The sequence below is a fragment of the Anguilla rostrata genome, chromosome 8 (assembly GCF_018555375.3).
Source record: "Anguilla rostrata isolate EN2019 chromosome 8, ASM1855537v3, whole genome shotgun sequence".
NCBI lineage: Eukaryota > Metazoa > Chordata > Actinopteri > Anguilliformes > Anguillidae > Anguilla > Anguilla rostrata.
Genome location: NC_057940.1, coordinates 38,930,416 through 38,958,108, shown reverse-complemented (window position 1 = coordinate 38,958,108; position 27,693 = coordinate 38,930,416). Strand labels below are relative to the sequence as shown.

The following is a 27,693-nucleotide window of genomic DNA, read 5'->3' as shown; positions in this document are numbered from 1 at the left end:
CCTTACCAGCTCAGCGAGGTCCACGAGGGGTCTACTGTACGCTGCTTTGTGTTGTTTCTTTATTAACATGAGTGTCTTTATTGGTATTCCTTATGTTGGTAGTGATTAGAGCAGAGCTAAGGAACCCTTGGCTACAACTGGGTTAGCGGAATCAGTTCTAGAAATAGTGTCATAGTGTCATAGTGTTATCCGTCATAAAATCATCATTTAATTTTTTTTATTTTTAAATTTAATTCTGCCTAAAAAGACACTGTTTCCTGGAAACCCAACACAAGACAAAATGTGATTAATCGGCCATTACTGTGATTTATTATTGGGAGCGGGGTGCAGGGGAAGCAATGGACTAGAGTAGGTTTGTTAACCCTGGTGTTCAATTCCAACAAAACTGAATTATTAGGTGGCCTCTTTCCATCTGGCCACCTAATAATCTCCTGCTTCTGATTGGCTATGCAAACTTGCATTTACTAACCTGATTGGTTCCCCAGGTCATCACTGCAAAAGACAACCTGAGTTCTCACCTGACCTCTCCAGTTAAATAAAGGTTAAGTAAGTCATAATGCAGAGTCACTATCTTGCAGATTTACTGGTGAGAATTCATTATCCCAGTAAACCTTTTCTTGGTGGTTTGACCGAAAATACCTTTAGTGCATACTAGATTGTCACTAGTACTAAGCACCCTTGTAATTGACTAATTTTGTATTTTATAATGTTGTATTTATAAAATCACGGGTACTTAATATGGCTCGCCGTTTATTGCCTGAACTCCAGAATAGAATTTCAGGGGAATTTACAAAAATCTCATTTTCCTCTGTGAGGTGCTGCATTATTGCCTCTGAAGTAGTGAATATTATTACCGCCACTGAACTGCAAGCACACCACCTCTGTCCTCGCCGCTAAGGTTGTTGTCCTGAGCTGAGGCCCTCAGTTATCCTGCCCCTGTGTATTGCACTGTTGTCAAACTTATTAACAATTCAGCTCCAGAGGACGCAGAGTCAAATCACTCGCGCATTTCGAGCTTTGTGCCTATTTTTAAGATGAGATATTGTGATGCAGCTGTTTGCCCTGACACCTTCCAGTGTGATAATTGAGTTATGCTTATGATTAGCCGTGCAGCGCATTTGAAGCGAAGCGCTAATGCGCTGCTAATTAGCTTGCACTACAAGCGGCCAGAGTTCTCAGTTTTACCTAGCCTTCAATTAGAGACTGATTTACTCATAGCATACCCAGTGACTTAAACAGGGAGTTTTGTTGTGGTTCCTAAGCTGTGCAGTGCTTAATGGATAAAACAGTAGAAATTGTCATTGGCTGACAGGTGACACTGAGGCTTTGGTTTGCTAACTCACCCAGTAAATTTCCGTGTTACACCAGGGTTTTGAATAAAACTTTTAAGTCATTCGACAGTCCCACCGGTCCTGTAGTGAGCTAAAAACTTTTAAGATTATCCTGCTGTGGTTGATTGTGTGTTGTTTGTTTGAGCATGTCAGTCTGTCCTCGCTGCTTTATCAAATAAAATATGTCATGCAGTGGTAGCACTTTGCTAATCGCAGCATCAAGACTCCGGTCTGTTGTTCAGGTAACTGTAATAGTCAGTTGAAAGGCTGGTCTTGTACTACTTTCTCCAGAAAGCTTTTAACACTCTTGTGCAAAATGTACATTTGTGTTTTTTTTTTTTGTTTTGTTTTTTTTTTACCAAAAATAAGCCTCGCCTTGTTGGAATGCATTCAAGCCACTTTGGGGGCAGGTAGTTTCCAGGGGTTGCTAATGGGTGGCTTTCATCTTGGACGCTGTACTTCAGAACTAATGCCGCCTGTCATGTTCCGCCATGTTCGTATTCATAAAACTGCGTTCTATGAAGACTCATTTCTGTGTCTGAAGTGGAGAAGCTTTTATATGTGAGAGGTGAATTGTGGGGGAGGGGCGCTCCTGCCCCCGACGAACCAAAGAGCTGCGTTTGATTCAGACATCAAATTATCGCAATCATTATTGTAATGCAGGTAATTACATTACGTTCCAATCACTTAGCAGAAGCTCTTATCCGGAGTGACGTACAGTAGCGGGGAGCGTCAGTGTTCTCTCAGGAATACAAAAATGTAGCATCGCCAAGAAGACACAAAGGCCATTTAATATTAACCAAACAAACCAAAATTTGCCATTCTAACGAAAGAAAGGACCACTAGACAGATAACCCATCTTTTCACAGCTGCACCTGTAGTGCTACCCTGCAGAAAATCCAAAGAAAGAGAGAAAAGGAAAGAAATCAAGTTCTGTCAATTTTGTTTCGGTCTCTGCAAGTCTGAACTTGCCCATGCAGCGCTCGGTCAGATTGTTCAGTTTTTGACATCACAAGATGACAGGAAGTGACCTTTTATGTCCAGGTCTCTGTCCCTCAGCCCATTGAAATGGCTCTGATGAAGACGGCTAATAAACGCCCATAAAAGGGCAAGCTAGGAGCCAAGGCTCTTTATTGGCTCTTTACATGAACAGATAGCCGCAATAAATCTCCTGTGCCATTAGATCTTGTTTTGTTTTTTTCCTAACAAGGTTATCTCCTTTTTTTTCCCTTTGGTTTCTCGTTCTAGCAGCGGCGAAATTAAAAAACGCAAAGTTCCAGACATTCTTGGCAGACATTAATTTTCTCAGAATACCATTAGTAAAAAAGAAAAAGAAAATGTCACTTTATAAATGATTAAGAGCGTAGTTACCAGGCCTGTGTGTCGTATGTCGCATAATTGATTGCTGTGTTTTACAAGCGTTATTGTTATTGTTGATATTGTAATTATTGCTGTTGTTGGTGGTGCTGGACGGTTCAATTGCATTTATACCTCAGGTTGTTTGTAGCAGCGGGGCGCTCATTGTCCGTCGCAATGGCTGACCGGCGTCTGTTAATAAATCAGGCCGGGCTGTAATTATGAGCTCAGCGTGTCCCCCGGGGGGGGTATTCCGCATACTGTGTGTTTATCTCACATTCGCACCACCTTTGACAGCGTGGTTCGTCCTACTAATGAACTAACGGACCGGAGTCGGCGAGCTCACGCTTCCTCCCCTCCCGTTCCTCGGGCTCCCGTTCTTTTCCCAGCTCTTCCCCCCCCCCCTTTCTGTATCGATCTGGTTTGGCCCTGATTGAGTGTGTTGTAGTCTTTTACTTAATCAAACTCTGAACCCCAGGGTACCTCTGGGGTTTGCAGCTGCTCAGAGGCAGGGGAGTTTGGGGGGTTGGGGGCAACAATTACAGCCGGCTCTGCCCGGCCCGTGCAGTCGCGCTGTTTGGGCTGGGTCTGCTTTGCTATTCCTATCGCACTCATACGTCACAATTTGAGCCAGTTCCGGGTTTTATTAAATGCACATTCGAGCAGAAAGTCTTACGTCCTGTGGAATTTCCTATAGTGTCACCCAGAGAGGTAGATTTCAGCTGGCAGGCAATGGTAATTCTGATTGGGTATCAAAAATTTTATAAAAAATCTAGAATTTACTGCTTTAGATTAACAAACTAAATTTGTCAATTAGAAAAAGCAACAATGTTTTTTTGGTGTGTGTTTTTGTGGCAAATGTTCCTCTTGCTTTGGAGAAAAGATTTTTCTAATCCAGCGTGTTCCCCTGGATGAAAAGTGTACTGTGTACCAGATGGTTAGTCCCTGAAGGGGGTTCTAACCGTGAAGGGGTTCTAAGGTTGCAATCACTGCAGTCTGTTGATAGAACAGTATTATCATGAGACCGTGTAATTAAGATACATTATTGTGGATTGTTGCGGTGACAGTCAATCAATTAATATTGTTTGCTTTATTAGTCTCAATCCTACATGGCTCCGCAGGTTAAAGGAACAGATTTGTACTAATTATATTAAACGATTTGTGGAGGCTTGTGCCATTTTTAATCGTCAGGGGATTTTCAAAGGGTATGTTTTGAACAAGAGGCATAATTCGAAAGGGAGGATGATATTAAATATTTTGTAATTATATTTGGCAGCATACACAAGGAAGCATCTCCCTTCAAGATGTAAAATTCCTTTGAACAGTTCACCTGTAATTGAACATTTTCTGCGTTAGGATTTTCTCTGTTGAAATTAAATATGTCTGTCAGGCAATTTGCCCAGTATCATGTTATTCCCCGTAGGTCAGATTAAATTCCGGTGAGCCTCGGTGCTTAGCTTCATGTAATAAACAAATAAAGAAATAAATAGGGGAAAATATCTTCTGCTTTGTACTCGCGAGCGGGAAAAAAATATAATTAATCTCCGTCGCTCCGAGAATAATCCATATGTGAAATGGACAGGCATAACTTGACGGCATTTTCTCGCCGTGGTGTGTTCGTTGTTGTTGCTATGGAGTTGCGGGGAGATCGAACCCGAGCGAAGTGTGAAATAGAGATTGAGACGAGCCAGCAGGCGCACTGGCAGCACGGCGTCCAGCCGCGGGAAGCGCAGCTCGCGGGTTCGACCGAGCACCGCCCGAAAAAGAGACAATATCGGTTTCCGTATGGGGATGTCTCTTAGCGACTCAAAGCTCAGATTCCTCGGCCTTGCTTACTTATGCGCCGTCTGTTTCCCCGCTGAACTTCCTCTGTGAAATCAAACTCTCTGAAGTCGAGCGGTCGTAGCGTACCCTCCCGCCCCGCCCTGCCCTGCCTGCGGGCCGCTTGCTCGATCGGGATTGGCCCCTCACCTTGCCCTCCCCCTACCCCCCCTCTCCCCCCCCCCTCGACAGGTGGACGACATCCTCGGCGAGGATAGCGACAACGAGAGCGAAGGTGGCGGAAAAGAGGACGGGGTGGACGGGGAAGAGGACGAGGCGGAGGCGGGCGGGCCGGTTCCCGACGGCGAGCACGCCAAGGCCCTGGGGACCGTCGTCGAGGAGAGGACGGCCACGCCCTCCAGCGACGAAGGCAGCTTGACGGGGAGCACGCCCAGGTACAGCACAGCGCCCCGCCGCGCTCTCCGAGCGGCCGCATGCGCCCGTCCCGCGTCGAACCTCTCGTACGGTCTCCCCTGCACCTTCATAGACCCTCCTATTACAGACCAGACGGTCAGATCTCTTAACATTGACACTTCTCAGCTACGTGTCGGCTCGTTATGAATACTCATAATCGGAGGGGTGGAGATAAAATAGCTGCTGAGCAGAACTTCCTATTGCCAGAACCACTTACGGTAAGGAGGTGCGGCTGACCGAAGGAACGCAGGAACTGGCCATCTGCTTTGTTTAGGGAACACCTGCAGTAGCCTTCTGCATTGTTCTCACTGTGTGCCCCAATGTGGACTGTAGGACCGGGGGAACCTCAGTGCTATTCCATGCGCAGTAAGGGCGGTCTCAGTCCTGCGATAATGGCAGGCAAATCTGTGGAAAGAAAGTGAATGTGGTTCAGCGATGAACCACCCCCCACACCCCCCACCCCCCACCCACGCTGCAAGAATGCACTCTCTTAAACCTCAGGCCCGCGAGGGGCAGCTGTGCAAATGGATTTTAGGTTCGCCGCTGCGCTGGCTTCGCCGGCCGAGCTCCGCCCCTGCGGACAGGTCGGGGAGGTTGCCATGGCGATGCCACGGGGCATGTAACTGCCGGGAGGAGGCAGTCTGCCATGTCGGAGCGGCGGGTGGTGCCCTTTGAAGAGCGGTAATTGGATATCTGTGACGGCAGGATTTTTAGTTTGCGTTTCCCTTCGGGTGGTCTGATGCTGCTGAACGCACATCTGCCAGTATTACCCTGGTCTCCCGTAGACATCCCCGGCACACACTTACTCTTCTGAAATACGGAAAAGGCCGCAATTATTTTGCCTTTGAAATGACGCCGCCGCACTCTACTGATCAGAAGGAAAGCTTTATGTCCAGCCAACAAAGTCTTGTTAGCCCTTTAACTGGCAGCTCAGCCTAGCAACTGAGCTTCTTTCACATCGTAATTTAGCTCGTTTATAAAGGAAAGAAGAATAAGTGTATATGCGTAAATCAATTAAAAAAAACTCATTTAAAAAAAACTACATTTGGGTTGAGAAGTTCAGCCACTTTGAAGAGCTGCCAGTTTAATAGGAAGATGTTAAATTGTTGCTAGTGCTTGCTAGATATTTTGTATAATAGTTTTACCAGAGCACCATATTGGGGTGGAGCTGGGGTCACTGGTTCTTCTATGTGGCTCGGTATAGTGGCTTGCTAGAAATGCAGGCTGGGCCTCATTGTTACCGGTTAAAGCCCGGCCCCGTGTCATTAGCCTGGTTTGACCCGGCGTCTGACGTGCCAGGACACAGCTGGCTTCATCCCGCCAGGGGTGAGGCGGGATTAAGTCAGTTCACCACTTGCTCAGGTCAACACTGCGCTGCCAATCATCATTCACTTGTTCTCTGATTAGTTCTAGCACTTGTAGTGAACTGTTTGGCCTATAGGGGGTAAAATATTCAGTGGTAAGAGCTGTATTTCTCCTTTTGTGGGTGAATATGGCAAAAAAAGATTTCAGCAACTAAAATCCTCAGAGCCAGCACCAATATCTAGCATTTCCCTTGATGTGTATGCAAACTAGTAATTCAGTAGATTTCAGTGAGGTGCAGGTGCAAGGAATACAGACTACCGCCAATGAGCTGTGTCTACTCTTCTTAATGGTGCTGTCAGCCTAGTAGCCTAGTTTTGGTTATAGCCTGCCAACGTCTTGGAATTATAACGTGTGCTCTTCTGTTCTTTTCTTGCTTTAGTATTCGTTTTATAAAATGCTAAGCATTCGTGCTGGGACAGCATATTACGTACTAAAACATTCAAACGGATTAATTCGGTTGCTGAATATTTTCTTCCGGATTTTCTTTGTTAGCCCATTGTAATTGAATCAAAACGTTTGATACAGTTATGTGAGGTATGCGGTAGTTCTGCATAATTCACATTGGTGATACAGTAAAAGCAAACTGGAAATCACCTTCCGCACTTTTTGTCATGGTAAAATAACAGGTTAATTCTAGTAATAGTACCTTTAGCTTTTTCAGACTGCCGTAATTTTACTCTGCCATTCTTCAATTTCACAAAAAGACCAGGAAGACTATGGACTAATTTATGGTGCATGGTTTGCATCTGGAGGGCACACTTCGCTGCTCGGCTAGCAGTAACTCCGAAGGAAAACAAACGGTGGCTGTACCACTACTAATTTAAAATTTCACGCAAGTCCGAGTTTTCGTTCTATTCTTGTAATTTTGCGATTAGCCTATATAGAATTGACGATGAGAAAGTAATCAAACAGCAAATTGTTTACAACGTGTGCATGTTTTCTGCTGTTGTTGCCAGTTATATTGGAAATGTGAATGCATTCTGTCGCTTCGGATGTCAAGACATGAAAGCGAATTTTCGCATGAAAACATAATGAATGTGTTTGAGAGGATATATAAAACAGTTACAATCTGACTATTGGTCTGTTATATCCTATTTGTTGCATAACGGTCCAAGTTCAACTACCAACGACAGTTTTGCTTGACAACGGTAAAATATGCCAAAACGGCTGCAGAAGAATATTTCAATTCCATGTGATTAAATCGATAAAAATCAATAAATACAAAAGTAACCATATATAGTCATTGTTGGCAACCCGTTGTATATAAGTGGAATAAACCCCTCCGGGCTGTTCCGGTTATTAGAAAATAATGTAGGCTACTTCGGTGGTAGTATGGGGTTACAGAAGAAATCATATGACAGATGGACCGACGACAACGTCGCTTTTCCATACGTCAGTGGGCTAATTTGCCTAATCTTCGCGGGACTTTAGACCCCGGTGGAAACGCAGACAGCCATTGGCTGAAGGAACCTTTTAGTTCCTGGTAAAGCAGTTCCTGGGACTGAAAGTTCCGGGTAATTTTGGTGGAAACGCGGCTTTATTTGTTTATTCATTTTCAAAAAAGCTGACCCTCTCTAATGCGTTTTGATGAGTGGTAATGCACGTTAGGATTCCGAACAGGTGGATGCCTGAGAGACGGTTAATGCTTGCGAAGCCACAGCCGTCCGTTTCCTTATTACCCAAACGCTGCTGTCAGGCAGGAGCCCCTAAAGGAAGTTCTGACGCCCGCAGTATTTGGCAGCAGAGTTTCTCCGGAGAGAGAAAGCGAGCTCCGTTCGCCTTCGCAGAGGGTGCCTCGGAAAACAAGCGAAGAAAAAGTCGCCCTGTGTCTGCAGAATGTCTTGAGTGAATTTTGGAGGCAGTCCAGCACCCCCCCCCCTCCCCCTTTAGCCCTGCAAGTCTCCTGGCGCCGGGTTGGAAGCAAGTAGAAAAAAGTCTCCCATCTGCGTCTGAGCCAGCAAGTGCCCCCCCCCCCCCGTTCATATGGTCCCCCGTTAAACGGTGTGAGTGACACGGCGAGCCCCCCCCCCCCAGCCCACCACCTCACTCCGGAATCTTCTGTTCTTCTGTCACTCTTCCCTGTTGCGCGTCTCTTTGGAGGAAATGCCTCCCGCTGTTTTCGGGGGAGAGACAGGGAGGCGGTGCGGCGGCGCGGTGCGGGCTGCAACGCTGTGGTTAACGGTTATCCGGCTGTCAGATGTGAGGTGAGGTGCGGATCTCAGAGTGAGGGCGCAGGAGAGGGTGGCGGGGACGGCCAGCCTGGTTACGGGAGTGCTCCGAACTTAACAGAGCACAAAGACCTGTTAGTCTGCTGTCAATCACAGCCTCTCTCACCTGCCTCTCTGTCTCTCCCTGTCTTTCTCGTCTCCTGTTCTAACTCTGACGCCTCTCTCACCTACCTCTCTGTCTCTCCCTGTCTTTCTCGTCTCCTGTTCTAACTGTGACACCTCTCTCACCTGCCTCTCTGTCTCTCCCTGTCTTTCTCGTCTCCTGTTCTAACTCTGACACCTCTCTCACTGACTCGTTCGCTCACACACAAGCGCACAAACTCTTTCCTCTCCCACTCCCCCCCTCTCGTGTCCTCCGTCCATTTGTCCGTTTGTCAGGGTTTAACCCTTGCTCCTGCCTCCTCACTCAAGAGCTCCCCCGCTCTGAGACACAGGCTCCTCCCACGTTCACGTTTGACGGACACACAGCCGTAGCGCGCCTGCTCGCCGTGCTCCGCCCCTCACCCGCGGAGCGCCACGTCATGCCCCGTCCTGCTATAAGTGAGGACTTGGAGGATAATGAGCTGGAGCTTGAGCACGTCTTTCACGGGCTTTCACTCTTTGGTGGCTTAAAGTGTTAGGTCCCCTCGGGCGTGTCCACAGTGGCCCTGCACTCAGTTATATCTTTCATCTGACCAGCTGCAGCCCCTGTAGAGCAGCACAGCGGCCATTTTACAGTCCAGTCCTGCACCAGGCAGACGTGCAGACTGTGTTTGGCCTGGAGAATGCAAGATTTCATAGACTAGACTCTCAAGAAATCGATAGCCCACCCAGCATGGAAGTAGTTATAGTTATAGTTGAATTCATTGCACAGTGTGTTCACCAGCCACTACAGATCTTAGTTTTATTGGAGTGAATATCTTGTGAAGAGCTATGATACAGCATAGTTTCCACATACATCTCATGACCACTTCAACCCCCCTCATGACCTACAATTCAGAGCGTTGCAGTATGAGATTTACTCTGAAACACTCTGGCAGAATTGCATCTATAAACCTCCAGCATTGAAATGACTGTAGAATATAGACTAAATAATGGTAGTTGTTGGAATTTATGTTCCTGCCAAAGAAATATTCAGTGCAAAGTGGCAATTTGACAGTCATGTGCTCAAATGGGTTTTATGGTTATTGTGTCCCTTTTTCATTTTCGAGAGTGAAATGTTCGTTTCCATTGAGCTGGTTCAAGAAACACTGGAAGAGATCCCAAACAGATGTTCGGTTTGTGGATTCTTTACAATAAAAAATTTTTAATGAAAGAATAAAAAATATGAAATGTGGTATGAGTGTTGCCAATAAGAGAGACCAGAGACTACCATAAATTTTTTGTTTCAACAGTATGGTGTGCTTAAGAACTCTTAACATATAAAAGGCTTGTTGCTGCTGCGCCTCTTCATAGTAAATCGGGTCTGTAGAGCTGTCCTTCTAGTTTTATATAAGACCACATTACACAGTGCTACTAGAGCACAGCACAGCAGTCCAGTTGCATGCTGTGTGTCAAAGGCCTTGGAGAAAATGGCGGAGTGTTACCATCACAGAATGCGGGTCGTATCGAACGCAGGCCCTTACGCCAGCACTCTCCTTCAGTCGGCATGTCTTTAAATTGAAGAATTCAGTCGGAATGACTCATAATGGGGCAGTAAATGTATGCGGGCACGTATCGGTCGGAGCAGAACGCACGTTTCCTGATTGCCTGCTCGGTCTGTGGCGGTGCCTGCCATTTTCTAGCATTTCGCTAACGGCAGAAGTGATTGGACCGCCGCTGCCCTGGCGACGCAGCTCCGGCTTTTATTTTTCTGGGGTAGGAGGAGCCCCTTCATTTAGACACAAATTGACAGGAAGTGGTTGCTAAGGTAGAATCGGACTGCCATGGAAACGTCCTTTGAAAGCCGGCTGTTTTTTTTTTCTTCTTCTTTTCCCTGCGCCATTCAGCTCTGCTTCCTGAGCTTTAAAAGCAAAACATTGTCATTAAAGTTTTTCTGTGCAGAGCCATGGCAGAGTGCTTCTTCAGGATTGTGAAGTCGATTTATTTATTTTTATTATTATTTTTGTACATTTATGTGAATTTTTAAGATGGCGGATGTCATCAACACAGTACAATACCCGTTGTGTTGTGCTTTTTACTGTTGGTTATTCTCTCTCTGGAATGGCTGGGCTGGCTGTGGAGCAGTTTGTCCCAAAGCCCACAGGGTGTAAAGCTGTTAACACAGGGTGCGGGTCGAACGCTAAATTCTCTGCAGGAGACCTTGTGTCATGTTTACTAACGGCTGGAGACGAGAATACTAATTATGTGCAGCCGTCTCTTGTAACTCCAGCTAGGATGACCTGGGTAGCAAACACGTGTCGTAATTTTGGAAATTATTTGTGCATTTATAAAAGAAGAGCAAATCTTGTCCCCTGGTCTTTTTGTTTAGCATATTTAATTACATTTTTGCTATTTGAATGTTATTTCTGGAGGGGAGATTTTTATTTTTTAAATAATTTTATTTTTCGTTTTATTGGTTTCCTGCTAGAGAGATATATCTTTTCAGGGCCTTTTCTCTATTGCGGTCAGTTTGGTAATTTCTCACCATTCTTCTGTACTCTTGCCAATCCCCATTTTAAAATAGCAACACTCAGCTTGATCCTCACCTGTGTTGACCTGGTTTTGTGGTTTGAGTAACACAATTATTTGGCCATTGAAAATGCTGGATAAAGACTGGGACCTCTCGAGACTGAGAGAAAGAAAGGCCTTATCTCCAGCACCAGAGCAGCCTGCACTATTCCCATGTCCTAACACTAAAGGATCCGATGAAAATAAAATAAAAATGTTTCAGTGCAGAAGAACGTGTCATGAATTGTCCAATGTGTAATTTGTTTAAATTCAACTGAACAGCCTATTTATAATATATATTGGTCTGCAAAAAATAAGTGAATTCGTAAGCGGAGTGCTTTTCGCAAGATAAATTAATCTGTTAGTAACCGAGAGAGACCCTTCTGATTATCTCCTGTTTTAATTGTGGGGAGAGTGACGTCGCCTGGTGCATTGTAATTGGTGGATTGTGAGGGGGAAAAGAACCTCCACGTCATCTTCATCAAATCTGCCTCGAACGTGAGATGCGAATGCCCCACATAGCTGACGTCCGTAACTCCATTTTTCTCCTCGCCGAGTATGAGAAACGGCTAGCAGGCCGCTGAATTATAGATAAATACCGGCATGAGAACCCATGAAAAATGTCTGTGTAGTGATGGCGGACTGACGCGGGCTCGCCAGCCATTAATCAAAAGCGACCTGCGATTAATTCCAGGGACGTACGGTTGGGAGACAGCCCCACCGCCTCAGGTCCCCGAGGCAGACCGTCTTGGAGAACTTTCTCCCTCGATCTGGACTGGGCGAGAGAAAGAACCCGGAGTACCGCTACGTTACCGATACACTGTCACCTTCCTCCTCTCTACTTATAATTTTTTTTCTTTACCAATGAGTTTCCCATAAGAACCCTCTCCGCCATCCGTGATTGCAATCAGTTCCCACTGAGGCTCTCCCCCCACACTGCTGGAGTGATTTCATTTCCGTCATCTGTTAAGAGGCCTGATGATACTCGTCCAGGAAGTCGTGCGCTTTCTAGCAACAGTATTAAAGACGTAAGGTTAAGCTAAAGCCAGCCGAAATGTATTTCGCTTCACCACCGCTGAAACTCCGGCCAAAGAAAAAACAAGCTAAACTAATTTGTAACCGAACCCGTGTGAGCGCTACGTTGCGGCGGTAGTCTTGCATTTACCGTCAACGTTACTGTAATTGTATTTATTCGTCGAGGAAGAGGGAAAATATGTTTCCCATATTGCTGGAAAAGCCGCAACAATTAAGGGCATGTTAAGTTCTTCGTCTGCTCTGAACTCTGAGCCATCCGGACCAATCGTAAGGGCGGTTCCTGGGAGACGGCAGCAGTGTCCAACAGCGTCACAGGGCGATGTGCCCGCAGGCTCCGAGGCCATGCTGAGTGCAGTCCGCTCCTCTCCTCTCGACTGCTGGCAGATCTCAAGATCGGCACTTCACCGCGTCAGCGTTTGGACAATCAGACTTAATTTCCACCGCTGGAGCGAAGTGCTCGCGAGCCGCCCTCTTCAGAAGGCTTCAATCAATAGACGGCATTGAGCAGCGTAGCGCCGGCGCTAAAATGGAAAGGCGCCGAAAACGTCCGTTCTTATCTGAATTTGAAATGCACGAAGGAGTAATATATTTATGTTGTATTACAGGTGCATTTTGACATGAATGCATATACAAAGAAATGATGGGACTTTTAATGTTGACTGAATGGACGGTGATCAAAGAATTGCATTTTTATTTTCATAGCCAGAGATATGAATACATGATAAAGTAATATATGATACCTTATTTAAAAAAGTGTATTTGACATTAATATAAACCTACGTGTAAAGACATCAGGGACTTTTCATTTAATGTTGACTGAATGAAAGGTGAGTGAAATATGGGTCCTTCACACGCCTGCACTAGGTATCTAATGTTCATGTCTCATACACACTTAGAAAAAAGGGTTCTTTGTTCCCATAGTGGAACCCATTTTAGTTCTTTATGAAACTGTCTTTGATAGGTCTGAAAAATTTGAAACGACAGAGAATGTTTGCCCAACAAAGAACTCTTGAACTATATAGGGTTCCTCTACGGAAACACAATGGAGCCTTTTGGAACCCTTTCTTCTAAAAGTTTATGTAAAATATGCACCTCATAAACCTCAGTCATTAGCCCAATGGAAAAAAATATAATTAAGGTTTTTACTAACTGTACAGTTTTTGTACTTGCATAACACAACAAGATATCCATTTATCCATCCAATTTTATTGCTTTATATTTTTGTCCATTTGCCTATAGTCATTTAAAATACTTTTCCAAGTCACGTTTTTTCATTTTGAAAAATATCTCAGGCGTTTCATAAGATCTTTTCAACCAACTGTCACATGGACAGTTATCTCAAATGTAGCCTACTTTTGTTTCATCCTTCAAACCTGTCAAGCACTCATAAAAGAAACTTATAATACAAGGAACCTTTATGCTGGAAACCCCATTAAAATAAAAGGAATTGTTGAAATAGATTGCTGTTTTCCCCCCCTCTGCCTTTAAAAGAGACCACTATAAACACACTGCCCACTACAATCTGTTCGTTTTGTATTTTGAGTAATTGTTCTTGATAGCAGAACATTTCAATTGAGTGCTCAATGAAAGTTTTTATAATCACTCCATGGTCTTATAATCGCAGAATGCAGGTTGTGTGTCACATGGTCTCGTTTTAAGCGTCATCTGCAAGCCACTGCTTGCATGAAATGAAATCTTTGCTCAAATCTTCTGTACACCCATATAATAGTTTGAAACCGTCATTTCAACTTTTTTTATGCCAAGTGTTTAAATTTTTACCGCTCTTGCAATCTTTATAAAATGGTGTCCTTGAAGAGGCATCCTATTTCACGGTGCTAAATCAGGAACGGCTCGACAGGGCTGCTGGGAGGCTCATCTGATTTAAGGCACCGTTCTCGCGAACGGATGGGCCTCACCGTCGCCGTGTCGCTGTCGGGTGCGTTGCCTGGGGTTACAGAGGGTCCAATCTGCCAGGACCTGTGTCTCGTCGCTTCGCCCCCCCCCCCCACCCCCCACACATGTCAATCGGGTGGCTCCACGTCTGTCCGTGTGTGAAGCGCCTTCTTCCGTCTCGTCTCTGTGCAAGCCCTGACTTGCAAGCTGTGGTGTGGTAAGAAGTGGTGCTTGGCAGGGTCTGCTTTGGAGGAGAGAGCACGTGCTTGTCTGTTCTCTCCCAAGTCAATAGTGCAGGCTCCAGCAGTGAGCGTAGATGTATACAATTTGGCATTCCGAACTGGGGAGAAAATGTTGGTGGGGGGGGAGACTCTCTCTCAATAAAGGGCACTGCATTGAGTGAGTTGAAAAACTGGATTTTCACCCAGATGAGATGTCTACACACACAAAAAAATTAATATCCACTTTTAGCTTGATCTCAGTGTGTTCACAAAATGTTTGTTTATGCATTCCACATCATTTTTTTACCCATGTCTGCAATGTCATACGTGTTCTCCTCCATCTCTGTCCTAATCTTTTGACATGCGTATTTTCGATCACGAGGGTGGAAAAAAATGGGAATTTGAAAATTACGATTAGCTGGAGTGCATGAGTGATATTGGAGTGAGCGAGAATACCAGCAGACTGACACATTACTCACCCACTCTGCTCTCCATGTAAAATATGCCCACTTGGCTCGCTCCACTGCGCTAGCATGCTCTGCTGAATAGTCTGGAGTGCTTGGATTTTGATCAGCTTTTTCATATCCGTGTTACAGCAGTTCGGTTAAGTAAATATTTCATTGACGTTAAAATGCGATGTCATCCTAGGCTGCTGGTTGGCTCACTAGGTTAGCATCATGGCCATGGATTGAATCTAGACCATGCTGGTGCCGTCTGTGGCTGGTAACTTCATAAGGTGACGCACAGTTGATGATTGTGTCGCACAGTGAGTGGTAGGGTTCAGTCCACAGTCACCGCTATGTATCTATCTAGCGATCCCTGTTGTTCGATCGGACGCCTGTAGGTTGCAGTGCGAAAGTTCTTGCTCTGACTCCATTCTGAGAGCGTAACTGTCGTCTGCGTTGTGTAAAGAAGCAGGCGGTGACACCACATGTTTCGGAGGGGAACCGCGGATGTCTACGCTCTCCCATATCACCAGTGGTGCAACGCCATCCTGACCTATAATGGATAGGATGGTCACAGACCGTGAACATACATACTCTTTAATCATGAATTTGAGTATGTATAGTTGTTTACATGTTTATGAAGTTTACATGGGTTCTCCTCAAATTAAAATGAAATGATTAACTTGAATCAGTGCCATGGATATGAACGTTTGAGTGAAAACGGGTTATCCTACTTTGGAATGATCAGCTGTGCTTGAATGAACACTTCATTAACCTGTTTATACCGTAAAGACATGGACCATTGGTTGATCAAAAAGACTGATGCGATGGAGACAAATCAAAGGTGATCAAATTAAAGAACACCGCTCTTGAAGTTTGTTCAGAGGAAGTAGTCCGGTCTCCACCAGTAACAAACCAAAAAGAACTGTTAGATGAAAGTATTATTTTGAAGTAGATGGGAGAATGACTACTTTGCTATTAAAAATTTTGATAGGACAAACTCTACCTGCTTGGTTTGTCCTGAAAGCACTACAAGGCAAAGTTGTAAGGCACCAGCACATTGCTTCTGTAGTACGAAGATGCATCAAACCATCACTATCCAGTCAGGCGCTGCAACATTTGGTTCAACCGAAAAATTGTGTTCCCCTGACGCGGTTGAGAAGTTCAGCTTTTATCTGATTGGCTGTGCCTGTGCAGGAATTGTCAGTTGTCAGTGTTGCTTCTGTTTCTGCAGATATCATATTTTGTATGAGTTTTCTGTTTATAATTTCAAGGCATGCTTATGTCTGTCAACCTGTTTCCCAGCTGATTGCACACTGAGAATGTTACAGACCGGCACAGAAACTATTTTGAAACCACAACTTACGGATTTGTTCTGTTTTATAAGCACTTTCCTGGGCTAGACAAAGATTTGTTGTTGAATGTCTTGTGCAGGTGGAGCCCATTTGAAGTTGCACATTTGGCCACCCTCCATACCCACCCCCACCCCTAACAAGTTAAGTGTCATGTGGTAATTAACATTAATTACTTAACAGCATTAACAAATCTCTGAATGCGTGTGCATCTCTGTCATACAGTGCTCAGTGGCCTAACGATACATTCTCTATGGCTGCCTCTCTGACTCGGAATTAACCTGCTTCCATGGGAAGCTCATATAATTACTTCTGCATGTTTGCTGTATAGCATTTTGTGTATGTCCATATGAAGAAGGCCTTTTAATTTCAAACATTTGGTCAGGCTTCAAGCCTTGGAAGATGCTTCTCAGTAAACGTTCTGTCCTAAAGTGTGCTTACAAACACTTGGGGGGGAAAAATAGGACAACTTAGTCTAAGTACTTGGCTCCTTTTCTGCTTTTTTTTTTTTTTTTTGAGACTGTGACATTCTTTGGCCCAGAAATGTTGACCTTTGTGTTGACCTCTCTTAATGGCCAAGATGGTTAGTGGGCATCGCAGCTGGCGCAAACAACATAACCTGTTTTTACCGTCTTGCTGACATTTGTGAGATAATTAAGCTTGCGCTTTCATTCCGCTTAGGTTATTTTTGTCGTGGGGAACTTCTCCCATTACTCTCTGTAACAAAGCTATTGCCATTTAGGAGATGGTCCTTTATCATGTTGTGTTCTTTCTTCTCAGCAGCTGCCCCCATACTCTGTACAAAATATTAGCACTGCTGCACCGAGTGGTTTGGTCCTCAGCTTTACGGAGCACGCTCAGTGGCAGCCTTTATTTGCTGGGCCCATACCTTGCGGTAAGAGGTCGAAAACATAATTCAATGTTTATCATTGGTCTAGAAATCATTAGTCCCTGCAAGCGTGTGCTGTCCTCCACTAAGCCAAGCTATTCAGTTCTTTGACATCCCAGTGTTGGTTGCTGATTTTGAAGATTAATTTGGAGGTGCATTCCTGGATAATAATTGTATTGCTGAATTTTCATATTTTATGGGCAGCGGTCCAGAGCATAATTCTTACAGTTCAGTGAGGCAGGGGCATGAGAAGCGCTATGTCCTAGCGGTGAAATTACTTGTGCAGTATAGCTTCCCTGTTTGTCCACCATCTCTCAGGTGAACATGTCGATGTGGTCAAACCGAGAGCCCGTTTAAAGTTCCAGAGAGCGACTTTGCTTTCAGTCCTTCGAGCGGGATCGTGGGATTGCTTTGGACTGAAGTGACAGCTCTTTTGCTTTTTGAACACCGCCGCAGTGGCCAGGTTCCCAGAGCTCGGAGCGTTTGGGAGTTGCCGTTGACAGGGATCGGCAGTTAATCCTCGGCCCGCGTTTCCGAGGGGCGGCTCGAGAAAGCGCCGGGCCGGTGCGCGGCGAAGTGCCGAAGCCGAACAGCGGCGCTTCGAAAATACGGCCTGTCAGTCCGGCGGGTTCGGGCGCATAATCTGTCTGTCACGCTGGGGTGACAAACGCACAGGTTCACCGTGACTGTGAGCTGATCTCCATTAGAGCGGCAGCTGCAATAACTTATTCTTTTTTTAAAAACCGATAAAGGGTGAAAGGACCGGCAAATTAGTTACAGGCCCCCCACTCCCTTCCAGGTCTGCAAAACGTGTGCAGCTGTTTAGCTGTGCAACTCTGTGTAGCTGTGTAACTATTTAGCTGTGCACCTTTGTGTAGCTGTGTAACTATGTATCTGTAACTGTGCAATTCTGTGGAGCTGTGTAACTGTTTAGATGTGCAGCTCGGTTTAGCAGTGTAACTTTACTTAGCTATGCTGCTCTGTGTAGCTGTGTAACTGTGTTTTGATTCCTTTAAGTTCAGGCAATATATATTTCTCTTGTTTCAACATTCTAGAACATTTTTTTTAAGCAATGATGGGCCTTTTTTTCTTCCCGAATATAAGGTTTTTTCATGGTTCTTCATCTATAGTGGTTTCTCAGTATCAGGTTTATATTTTATTTAATATGATATATAAAATATAATATAGACTTGTCTATAATTCATAGTGTCATACGTGTTTAATATTTATATCTAACATAAATATTATAGCAGTGGCATAGCCTTTTCTGTAAACTTTTGCTGTGCTAAAGAGTTTGTTTTCTCAACAGTGTGTTTGCCAATGCTACTGCTTCCATTATCTCGCTAACCATGAAACTCAGTTTGCTTGCTTTAGCTTTGGTCCAGTTGAACCTGTTGTTGGTTGTCCTGCCAACATTACACATTGTTGTGTGTGGCACAAGTCCTCCTGATGTTTGAGAAACACCATTGATCTCAGCCAAATGTCGACAATGAACTTCCTGCTTATAATGAATGCCTAACTTTACTGGCTAGATTAGCTGTCCTAAATTACATCTCATGCTTATTTGCCAAAATCTGACATCAAGCTTTGTGGTAAACGTTTGCTATCTATGTCTTGTATTATATTAAAAATAAAGTGAGTGTCTTTAAAAAAAAAAAAAAAGTCTACGCTTAACTAACTTAACAGCTAACTTACGTGGATCGGGGTCTGTTAGGTCTGCCCTTACTTAGGGCTGGAATGTATGTTGGAAAGCGCTGTAATGCCATAGGTCAGATAAGAATACTTTAGAGTGCTTAATTAGAATTTTCCTGCCTTTTCAACATTGCCAGCTCTTTCTGTTACTTCAGATATTTTTTTGTCTGGGATATAACTTTGATACCTGAATGCATGTAGCTTAACTGACAGTCATTCCATTCGGACATAAAGCATAGATTGTTACATGATCTCACCAGTCATGTTACAACCACTCCCGATTCATGCTCTGTGGCAAAATGATCGTTTCTGTTTCTTGGCACAGTATCTTTCATTGTTTTCACAAAATATTATTCAGAATACCTTGTGATGGTTCTTTAGGTGTGCAGTGGCGAATCGGGGTTGATCGATTGAAATAACGACCGCGCGTTACCTTCGGGGTCCGCACCGGCTCTGCGTTTTCGCCCGGCACCTGGACGCCCGCGCCGTGGGGGATTTCCGCGTGCCGCGTCCGTCTTATCAGGAGCCGCTCTGCTTTCTGAAAGGCTGGAGCGCTCGTGCTGGTGTAGCGCGTAGCCTCCCCCTGCGCTCTGGGGGCAGTGATTGACAGGTCTGAGAGCGCAGCGGCCATTACTCTCGGCTTCGGCGCTCGATACCGCGTAGAGCTGTAGGAGTGCTGAGCGCAGGCTCCTCAAAACCCCATTTTTCTTTGTAGGTTGTTAGTCTTTCGATTCCTTTTCCTTACATTTGCATTATTTATGCACTTGAATTCTGTGATATTCTCACTCGTAGTATTTTCAAATCCCTTACTGCATTGTTTTGTAGGTACAAACAGAGTGTTATTCCTATCACTGTTGGTTGGTTTTTGCTGGTTTTGTGTGCTTTTCTGCAGGTTGTAGAGATTTGCATTCAGTTATTGAGAAATAATGGGTGTTTTCCTCACTGCTAATTTCAAATTCATCCTCATTGTTTAGTGGGAGGTAATGTATAATTGGAACAGCCAGGGTATATTACAGGTTCTCTGAGCCAATCCTGTGAATGGAGCTCTCCTTTGCACATGATGATGTGGTACTGTAATATATGGGAAAGCATTATCAGTTGCCCATACTGTTCATTTTACTTAAAGTTTCTCCTTTTTTACCATTTTACTTCATTTTACTTCATGTCCTGTGAGTAAACATTAGAGAGTAGTTCTTAAATGAGATTCTGCTCTTTTAATGCGTGTATTCTACTGATTTGGCTTAAATGAAATGGTTATCTCTGAATGATTTTACTTTCAAGGTTTTGGTCGTCCTAGTGATCTGTACCATCTTTCTCGTGTTCTGTAGTTTGTGCATATGCAGGCAAAAAATATTGAGACTTTTGGAAATTTTGCTCTGTTCTCACGCCAGAGTTCCACGTTGTGCCTGATGCTCTGACCGTCGTTCTGCTGAAAGATCAGCTGTCCAGTTTGCACATTCGCACGTCTGGCGACTGGGACACGCTCATCACCCCCCGCACCCGTGCTGATGCCTTTCACAGGGGGGGATCTAAAAACGGCAAAACGGAGAAGGTGTCTGACGTTTTGTTTACCGAGAAAGAAGTTACATAACCCCCCCCCCCCAAAAAAAGCTCAAGCTGCCAACATAACCAAATAGAAAATTGCTAGCTTTCAGCTAATAATGTTTGATAGGCTCGGGCTGTCCTGTAATACTTCGAGCACCTGCTAATTGTTTAATCACATGAAGCACCAGCGACTCCGTCGCTTGAAGCCATCGGAAGATGAAGGGACAGACAGGAGCCTTCATTTGGGGTGAATGTGTGGCGATGAGAGCAAGGCAATGGTACTGACATCATCCTTTCTTTCTTTCTTTCTTTTCTTCCTTATTTCTTTTGCTTTTTTAATGCCTTTCCCCCCTTTTCTCCCCAATTTGGAATGCCCAGTCCGGACCGCACTGCAACGCCGTTCACAACCTCTGTTAATCTTACCTTGCCCTGTGGGCACGATGTTGGTTCATCACCAGGCTGTGGGGCTCAAAAGAGTGTGTGAAAATCCGCCCAGCAGCCCCCCCTCCCACTCCTGTGTGATGAATCTTCACTGGAGAATCTTCAGATCAGCATATTTTGAAGAAGAAAACGAAGTTTTAAATGGATTTTGTGCGCTTTCAAGATATTTTTATCGCAACAGCGTTCGTGAATTTGTTAGCAGGGCCTACTGTGTCGCGCATTGATTAAAATCGTAGGAATATTGTATCTGGGTTTTACGTGTTTGAAGTGGGAGCCTGTTTTTTTACGAGGCTTATGTTTGTTCTGAATATCATTATTATCAGCAATTTATTTCAAAACACTAGTGTCTGTTGTACAAATTGAAATCTGATACGGTATGGAAATTGAACACAGAAAAGCCTCTCATGCGTTGAGGGTAGATTAACCCCTCGCGACCACGCGAGCGTGAACGCACACGCGCAGGCCTTCGGGTTGTTATTTATTGTTATTCAATGCCGTTAATTTAAGAATCGAAAAGAGAGTTCAGCTTGTGCGCCAGAAACCAAGACCTTTAGCATGCACTTTGTAGGCCATGTCAGGGTTAAGTAAAAAAAATAAAAATAAATACCAGGATGTGAGCGGAGACCCAGAAGCTGTCTGCACACGAGTAAGAAACAGAAATAATTAGGATGTGAGATTTGTGCGCAGTCCCCGTGGTCATTATTGGGAAATCCTTTGGCAGTAGCGAGATGGACTGGGCTTTGAACACGGCTGATAATGGTGCAATTCTTTGTCGTCAAATATTAACCAAATTCTCTTTGTATTTCGTCCACATGTATGAACAAACGTATCCAGGATAATGTAACGTTTTGTGTGGGGGGGGGGGGTTCGGAGTAAACGCATAGACAGACGGCTCATTATTTCTTATGATCATAAAGGTATGATTTTATTTTTTATTTTATGGAGACGTTGTTTGGTTCATTATCCATCTATAATTGTGGATGTGGATGTTTATGCGGTTTCTGTGCTGTGATTATGCATTGTCATTCATTTTAAAGCTATTTTTCAAGTCATAATCAAAGTTAAATCTGTAATATACGGAGAACTGGCAGATTCAGGATAAAGCCTTGCTTTGAGATCAAAAGCAAAGCTTTGCCATCGTCAAGAAATCATATTTGGTATTTTTCACAGAACAGCTGAAATGATCTACTGATAAGAAAGATAACCATCGCTGGGTTTTACGGGATACACACAGGGGTAAATAAAAATGGTAATTTCCCCCGGTTAGGCATTAACGCAACGAGACTTGCGGCTTGTCAGTCAGGTGTCTCGCACGCCAGTGGCTCCGGTCAGTCAGAAGTTAGAATGAAGGACGCCTCCACAGCGAGAACGAGTCGAGGGAGTTTTAAAGCCAGACAGCGGATTACGCCTGACTGTTCACATTCACCTCCGATTGCTCTTCAAGGCGAAGATGGCGGCGTTGTTCCTCTAAAGGGGGCCGGTGTCAAGGTTTGCAGATTAAAACGGAACACTTCCGAAAATTGCCCCGCCCTGTTTGTCTGCTGGGCTTATTTGTTGGCCGTGAGGTGAGGGGACTCAGATGCACGGCAGACAGAGTCATGCCGCCGTTGTGTTGTCACGGGACTACAGAGTCATCATTAAGCACCCGTTAACTGGGAGCAAGGTCCTCCTGTCCTTAATATGGTGCTCCCTTCAACTGAGCCGGCTTGTGTAATGTCCTCCCCAGATACCATTAATCCCCCGATCTCCGTCCCTCAGTTCAGCCCCTACCCGCCTGCTGAGTGAAACGCTGAAAGCTCAACACTGGGGAACAGGTATGGTATGGGAGCCTCAGGCTTGAGCCTAGTGGTACAACTATGGACCGAGTCCTGTAGGCCACAACACAGCCTGGTGGTACAACTATGGACCGAGTCCTGTAGCCCGCAACACAGCCTGGTGGTACAACTATGGACCGAGTCCTGTAGCCCGCAACACAGCCTGGTGGTACAACTATGGACCGAGGCATGTAGGCACAACGCATCCTGGTGGTACAACTATGGACCAAGTCCTGTAGCCCGCAACACAGCCTGGTGGTACAACTATGGACCGAGGCATGTAGGCCACAACACAGCCTGGTGGAACAACTATGGACCGAGTCCTGTAGCCCATAGCACAGTCTGGTGGAACAACTGTGGACTGAGGCCTGTAAGCCACAACACAGCCTGATGGAACAGTTTGGGTCTTGTGTTCTTTCTTTAATGCATTTTGTTTTTGCAGAGCGAGTGCTTTACATGTGCAAGCCTGCTGTGAAAATGGGCTCAGTTTGGATTGCATAGTCCAGTGCCACAGGAAATGTTATTTGTTTCGAATAGCTTGAGCCGAGAAAGTTTTGAAAGCTTCATATGGTCATTTATATTCTTTTACATCATACACACGCAGTGATTTATTTAAAGTTATAGTAGGCGATGCATGTTCTTCATAAGCTTTTGATTGCCAACTGCAAGCACTCTTGTTCTAAGTTTGCCGCACTTCTATTGATTTACGTGTCCATTTTTTTTGTTTGTTTTCGTGTGTGCCGGTCAAGTGAGCTGCAAGCCATTTGATGAAAGCAACAAATCAGAATAACACTGTTATACTGGATGCATACCAATGACTGATAGCCACCACTTTCCTCGAAATGTAAAAACTCAATTTCCCTCCTACAAAGCGTTGGCTTTACTCCTTTGAGCAGCTCGCTATCGCCACAGAGGCCAGGCATTTTCCTTTTTTCTTTGTTTTTCAGTAGGAGCTAGCAGCTAGCGTTCACTTGTGTTTCTGGGCTCTTTCAAATTGAGGCCATGTCAACCAGACTTTTCGCCTTACGGAATTTGGTGAGCACAGCCGCAGGCCGCTTTGCCGTCCTGTCTCCTGTTTTAGGCGGGGGAGCTGATGGGGAGGGGGGCACATGGCCACAGAACATGGGCACCGTAACCACAGAACAGAGTGGCACGTCAACACAGGCAGAGTCTGGCCACGCACCAGCAGAAAGCGCTCTGCAATTAAAATCACTTAAGCTTTTCATCTGCCCTGAATTATGCATTAGGGCAGTAATTGGTGGGGATAATTGGCACCCGCTCCAGGCACAGCTCCAACCGCCGCCCCCCATCGCAAACCCTCCCAGGGCACAGAGCCATGCGCAAAGCACTCCACCTGGAGCAGCATCACCCCCTCCAGCCCTCTAACTCTCTCCATCTCTCTGTACCGCTCTCTTCTTCTCAGCCCTCTACCCTGTCTCCTACTCTCATCCGCTCTCTATCCCCCTCTCCCCCTCCAGCCCTCTAACTCTCTCCATCTCTCTGTTGCACTGCTGTCCTCTACTCAGCCCTCTACCCTTTCTCTTGCTCTCATCCATTCTCTATCCCTCTCTCCTCCTCTCAGCCCTCTACCCTTTCTCTTGCTCTCACCCGCTCTCTATCCCTCTCTCCTCTTCTCAGCCCTCTACTCCTCTCCTCTCAGCCCTCTACCCTATCCTCTTCTCTACCGCTCTCTATCCCTCTCTCCTCTTTCCCTCTCCTTCTCTTCCTCCTTCACTCATCCTATCCCGCCCTTCTCTCCACCGTTCTTCATGGAATAACAGCCCATTGTGCTCTTCTTCTCCACCTTTTTCCCCCTCTCTCTCCTTTGCACATCACATAGGGTACAGCCTCTTCCACACTGTGTGTGTAATGCATAGTAGGGGAAGTCAAACCAATTTTATTTGTATAGCCGCTTTATACAGAAAACTGTCACAAAGACGCTTCACAGAGTTTCAGAAAAAGCAAAAACAGAACAAGAACCGAACAGAACCAGGCCTGAACCCACAAATAGCAAGCAGATGAGGAGGAGAAAAACCCTCAAATAGAGACAAGAGAAAAGTCCCAGAGGCAAAGGAATCTCGAGAGAAACCAGACTATAGAGGGGTAGCCCATCCTCCACTGGCCGGCCTGGGGTAAAGTAGCAGTAGAATGGATGGGCATAAAGCAGGGGAGGAACAGGGCTGTAGCGGTCCGTGACCAAGGAATGAGGGACATGGCTGAAGCAATCTCGTGAACTCGAGCAAAGGAAGGGCAGGGAAAAACCCCAGGGAAAAAGAGTCAGAGAAAATGAGGTTAGACACTATAAAGATTGTCAACACACTGAGTAAACATAGTCTCTGTGCCAAAAACCTAGAATGAACACTTGGATAAGAGCTCCATCCAGCTACTGTGCAGTCCACAGCCAACAGCATAGCCTATGATGGCTAAGGCAGCCACTACTGGGAGCCCTCCTACTGGAGCTCCAACCTGATTTCAATTTATGTTCTAACCTTGCAAGGCTAGCTGAGATCATAATTCATGGACTAGGCTAAACTACCTTCCTCCCTCCGAGCCATAGGCCATAACAATACCCTGGGCTAGATGATTGCTGATAAGCAATCATCTGATCCTTGCCAGCTCTGGAGGTGCCCGTATGAACCACACCAGTCTGGTTAACACATGCGTCTGTGACGCTGCTTATCTCCGGTTGAAATCGGCAAAGAAGATGGATGCCGCTCAGCCAAGTGGTGACGGGCAGTCGGAGAGACCAGAGCTCCACTCAGAGATCATTATGGCTAATAAATGCTATTATTAGACCGCATGTGTCCTGCCAGTTGCTACATTAGCAGCAGACCTGGCCTTCGGAGGGAAGCGCTCCAGTCAAATGCGTCTGAGCGAAGGAGCCGCTCTGAGTGTGTGCAGTGTGGCTCTAATGCACGTCCACTGAAAGAGCAACTGTAGCTTTGCTTGGAAATGTTATTTCTTGTGTTCGGGGCTTGTGTGTATGCCATTTGGATTTTACCTACCCCCCCACCAAACCCCCGACTTCAATCTAACAAACTCATTTTTACCTCATCTCAATAATAGTTGCGCAAACAACATAGTTTGTACATGAAAAAAAGGATTAAAATCTGCACGCTACTCGTTCACTTCTTTAATCATTATTAAGATGTTTTATGGCTCTACAGCCTTCGGTTTCTCTTCTTTTTTTCCCCACACAAAATAATTTGGGATGTACACTCTTATTCATTCAGAGACCTCATTTGGCAGGTTGCTGGTCTCATCACTTGGAAATTTCTCCCCAGGCAGACTGTATTTAGAGAGGGTGAGATCTAAGCTCCGGGTCGTGTGTGTGTGTGTGTGTGTGTGTAAGATTTAATATTCCTGGTAGTGTCATGTCTGTGGTTTTCTGGCTGGTGGGTAATTGGTAGTAAAAGTAAGTAATTGTCAGACAGACCGTGGGCGCAGAACAGACTTATGAACTGTGGCTGCCAACTGTTGTGTGCATGGGGGACGTCGTGGGGCTTTAAGATGTTGGTCATTGTTTTTTTATCGACTCCCCTGCCCTCATTGTACCAGAATAAATAAGAGCCCCCCTCCGAAAGCAATGTTACTGAATGTAAAGAAAGTTCTCAGCTGTCGCTGGAACCGGGCTCAGTCCAGTCTGCTTTGCCCTTGCCTTGCTGTTGAATAATCAAATCGTGTCTCTTCTCCATTTTTATGTGTTATTTTTGACGTGAGTGACTAACTTGATATGTGGCAGAAAGAAAAGTAAATCAAAGCAGTGGACATAGGGCCTAGAAGGCATATTGACGGTCAGGCTTGGAGAGATCTTGGGTTGTGCGATTTCTCTCATGTTGTTGTTTTCTTTCGGGTTTTCGTCCCCTGTTCGTCTCATCGTGCATTTCAGGTGGCCTCTTTTGTCCTGCCGCGACCGGTTTCCTTTCTTAGTCGGAAAAACAAGTGGGTTGCCATGGTTCTCATATTCATTCACTGCAAAGAGGTGCCTGACATTTACGTACTTTTTTGGGGAAATGCGTTTTGTTGTTGCACCATCTGTGTGTGCCTGTGTCTGTGTCGGTGTATGTATGTACGACGTCTATGTAAAGCAACAGTCTTTGTTGAGTTTTTAGTCGCTGACCTAGTTATTTCTCCTTATCTCCGTATTGAAACCCTCAATTATCCCAAAAGCAGAACGTGCCGGCTATGGGAATCCAACCGAAAAAAATTTGCTGCATTTGGCGCTGAGGACCGTTATCGTAATGGAAGGCAGGCGTTTGCATCTTTGTGCTCAGCGAATGTGTGGAAGGTGCTCAGAGAAGCAGGATTATTCAAATCCCTTCTGTGCTCCCCTGTGTTTCCCCCCGCCCCCCCCGTTAAAACACACGGGGGCCCCGCTCACGCTCCTCAGCCACCGCCGACGTTCCCTCGCATTGTTACGTCTCCGTCTCCGTAAAACCGGCTAACAAGCCGCGTCCTTGCGAGAAAGCCCTCCCCCGCGCCGCCTCTTTAAAACACGCCGGCTACGCGCCGGCGATTAAAGTTTTGTTGCCGCAGGCGATGGCGCAGCGAATCGCGGGGAGCCGTGGCGGGGCTGGCTCGGTGCCCCGCGAGCCAGGGATTAAAGAAATGTCGGAAAATTCCAGAACAAAATTGGGCTGCTTCTTTTTAACTGCGGCGCACCTCTGAGCTGCGTTACGTAATTATTGTGGCCGATGCTCCATTTATGCTTTCCCGGCTGCTTTGCCCGTGATCTTGTGCCGTACACACAGTCATCAGAGTTGGTGTTCCGAGGAGCTAATAGCTTCGGTGAGGAACCAGGTGCAACCAGGTGCTTCAGGGGTAGATAAACTTTCATGGAAATGAGCGAATGAATGAATATGCAATTCAGTGCGAGAATGCAGAGAAATACTCTGCAGGCTGATTCACTGTGTCTGCATGGGTTTCCTCCCACAGACCAAAGACATGCACGTTAGGTTAATTGGCGAAAATAAATTTCCCGTAGGTATGAGTTTGCGAGTGAATGGTGTGTGTGCCCTGCGATGGATTAGCGACCTGTCCGTGGGGCATTCCTGCCTCTCGCCCAATGCGCGCTGGGTTAGCTCCAGCTCCCCCATGACCCTGACCAGGAAATAAACATGGTTAGATAATGGATGGATGGGTGGATTTTATTTTCTGTCCTGTCCACCACTACATGCTGTAGCATTCTGGGTATTTTAGCGCGGGAGAGTATATTCTCTGCT

The 27,693-nt window shown here is 45.5% G+C and overlaps 1 protein-coding gene across 3 annotated transcripts in view; it reads left to right on the top strand.

Annotated features, from left to right (window-relative positions):
* The window catches only part of ctdp1 (CTD (carboxy-terminal domain, RNA polymerase II, polypeptide A) phosphatase, subunit 1), a 102,373-nt gene that overhangs the window by 56,470 nt on the left and 18,210 nt on the right, over positions 1-27,693 (top strand). For 2 of the 3 annotated variants that reach the window (XM_064348213.1, XM_064348212.1), the window contains exon 12: positions 4,701-4,903. The exons of the other annotated variant lie outside the window; for it this stretch is intronic. In XM_064348213.1, the coding sequence (XP_064204283.1) occupies positions 4,701-4,903 (203 nt within the window). The remainder of the gene's footprint in view (positions 1-4,700; positions 4,904-27,693) is intronic. 3 annotated transcript variants of the gene reach the window in all.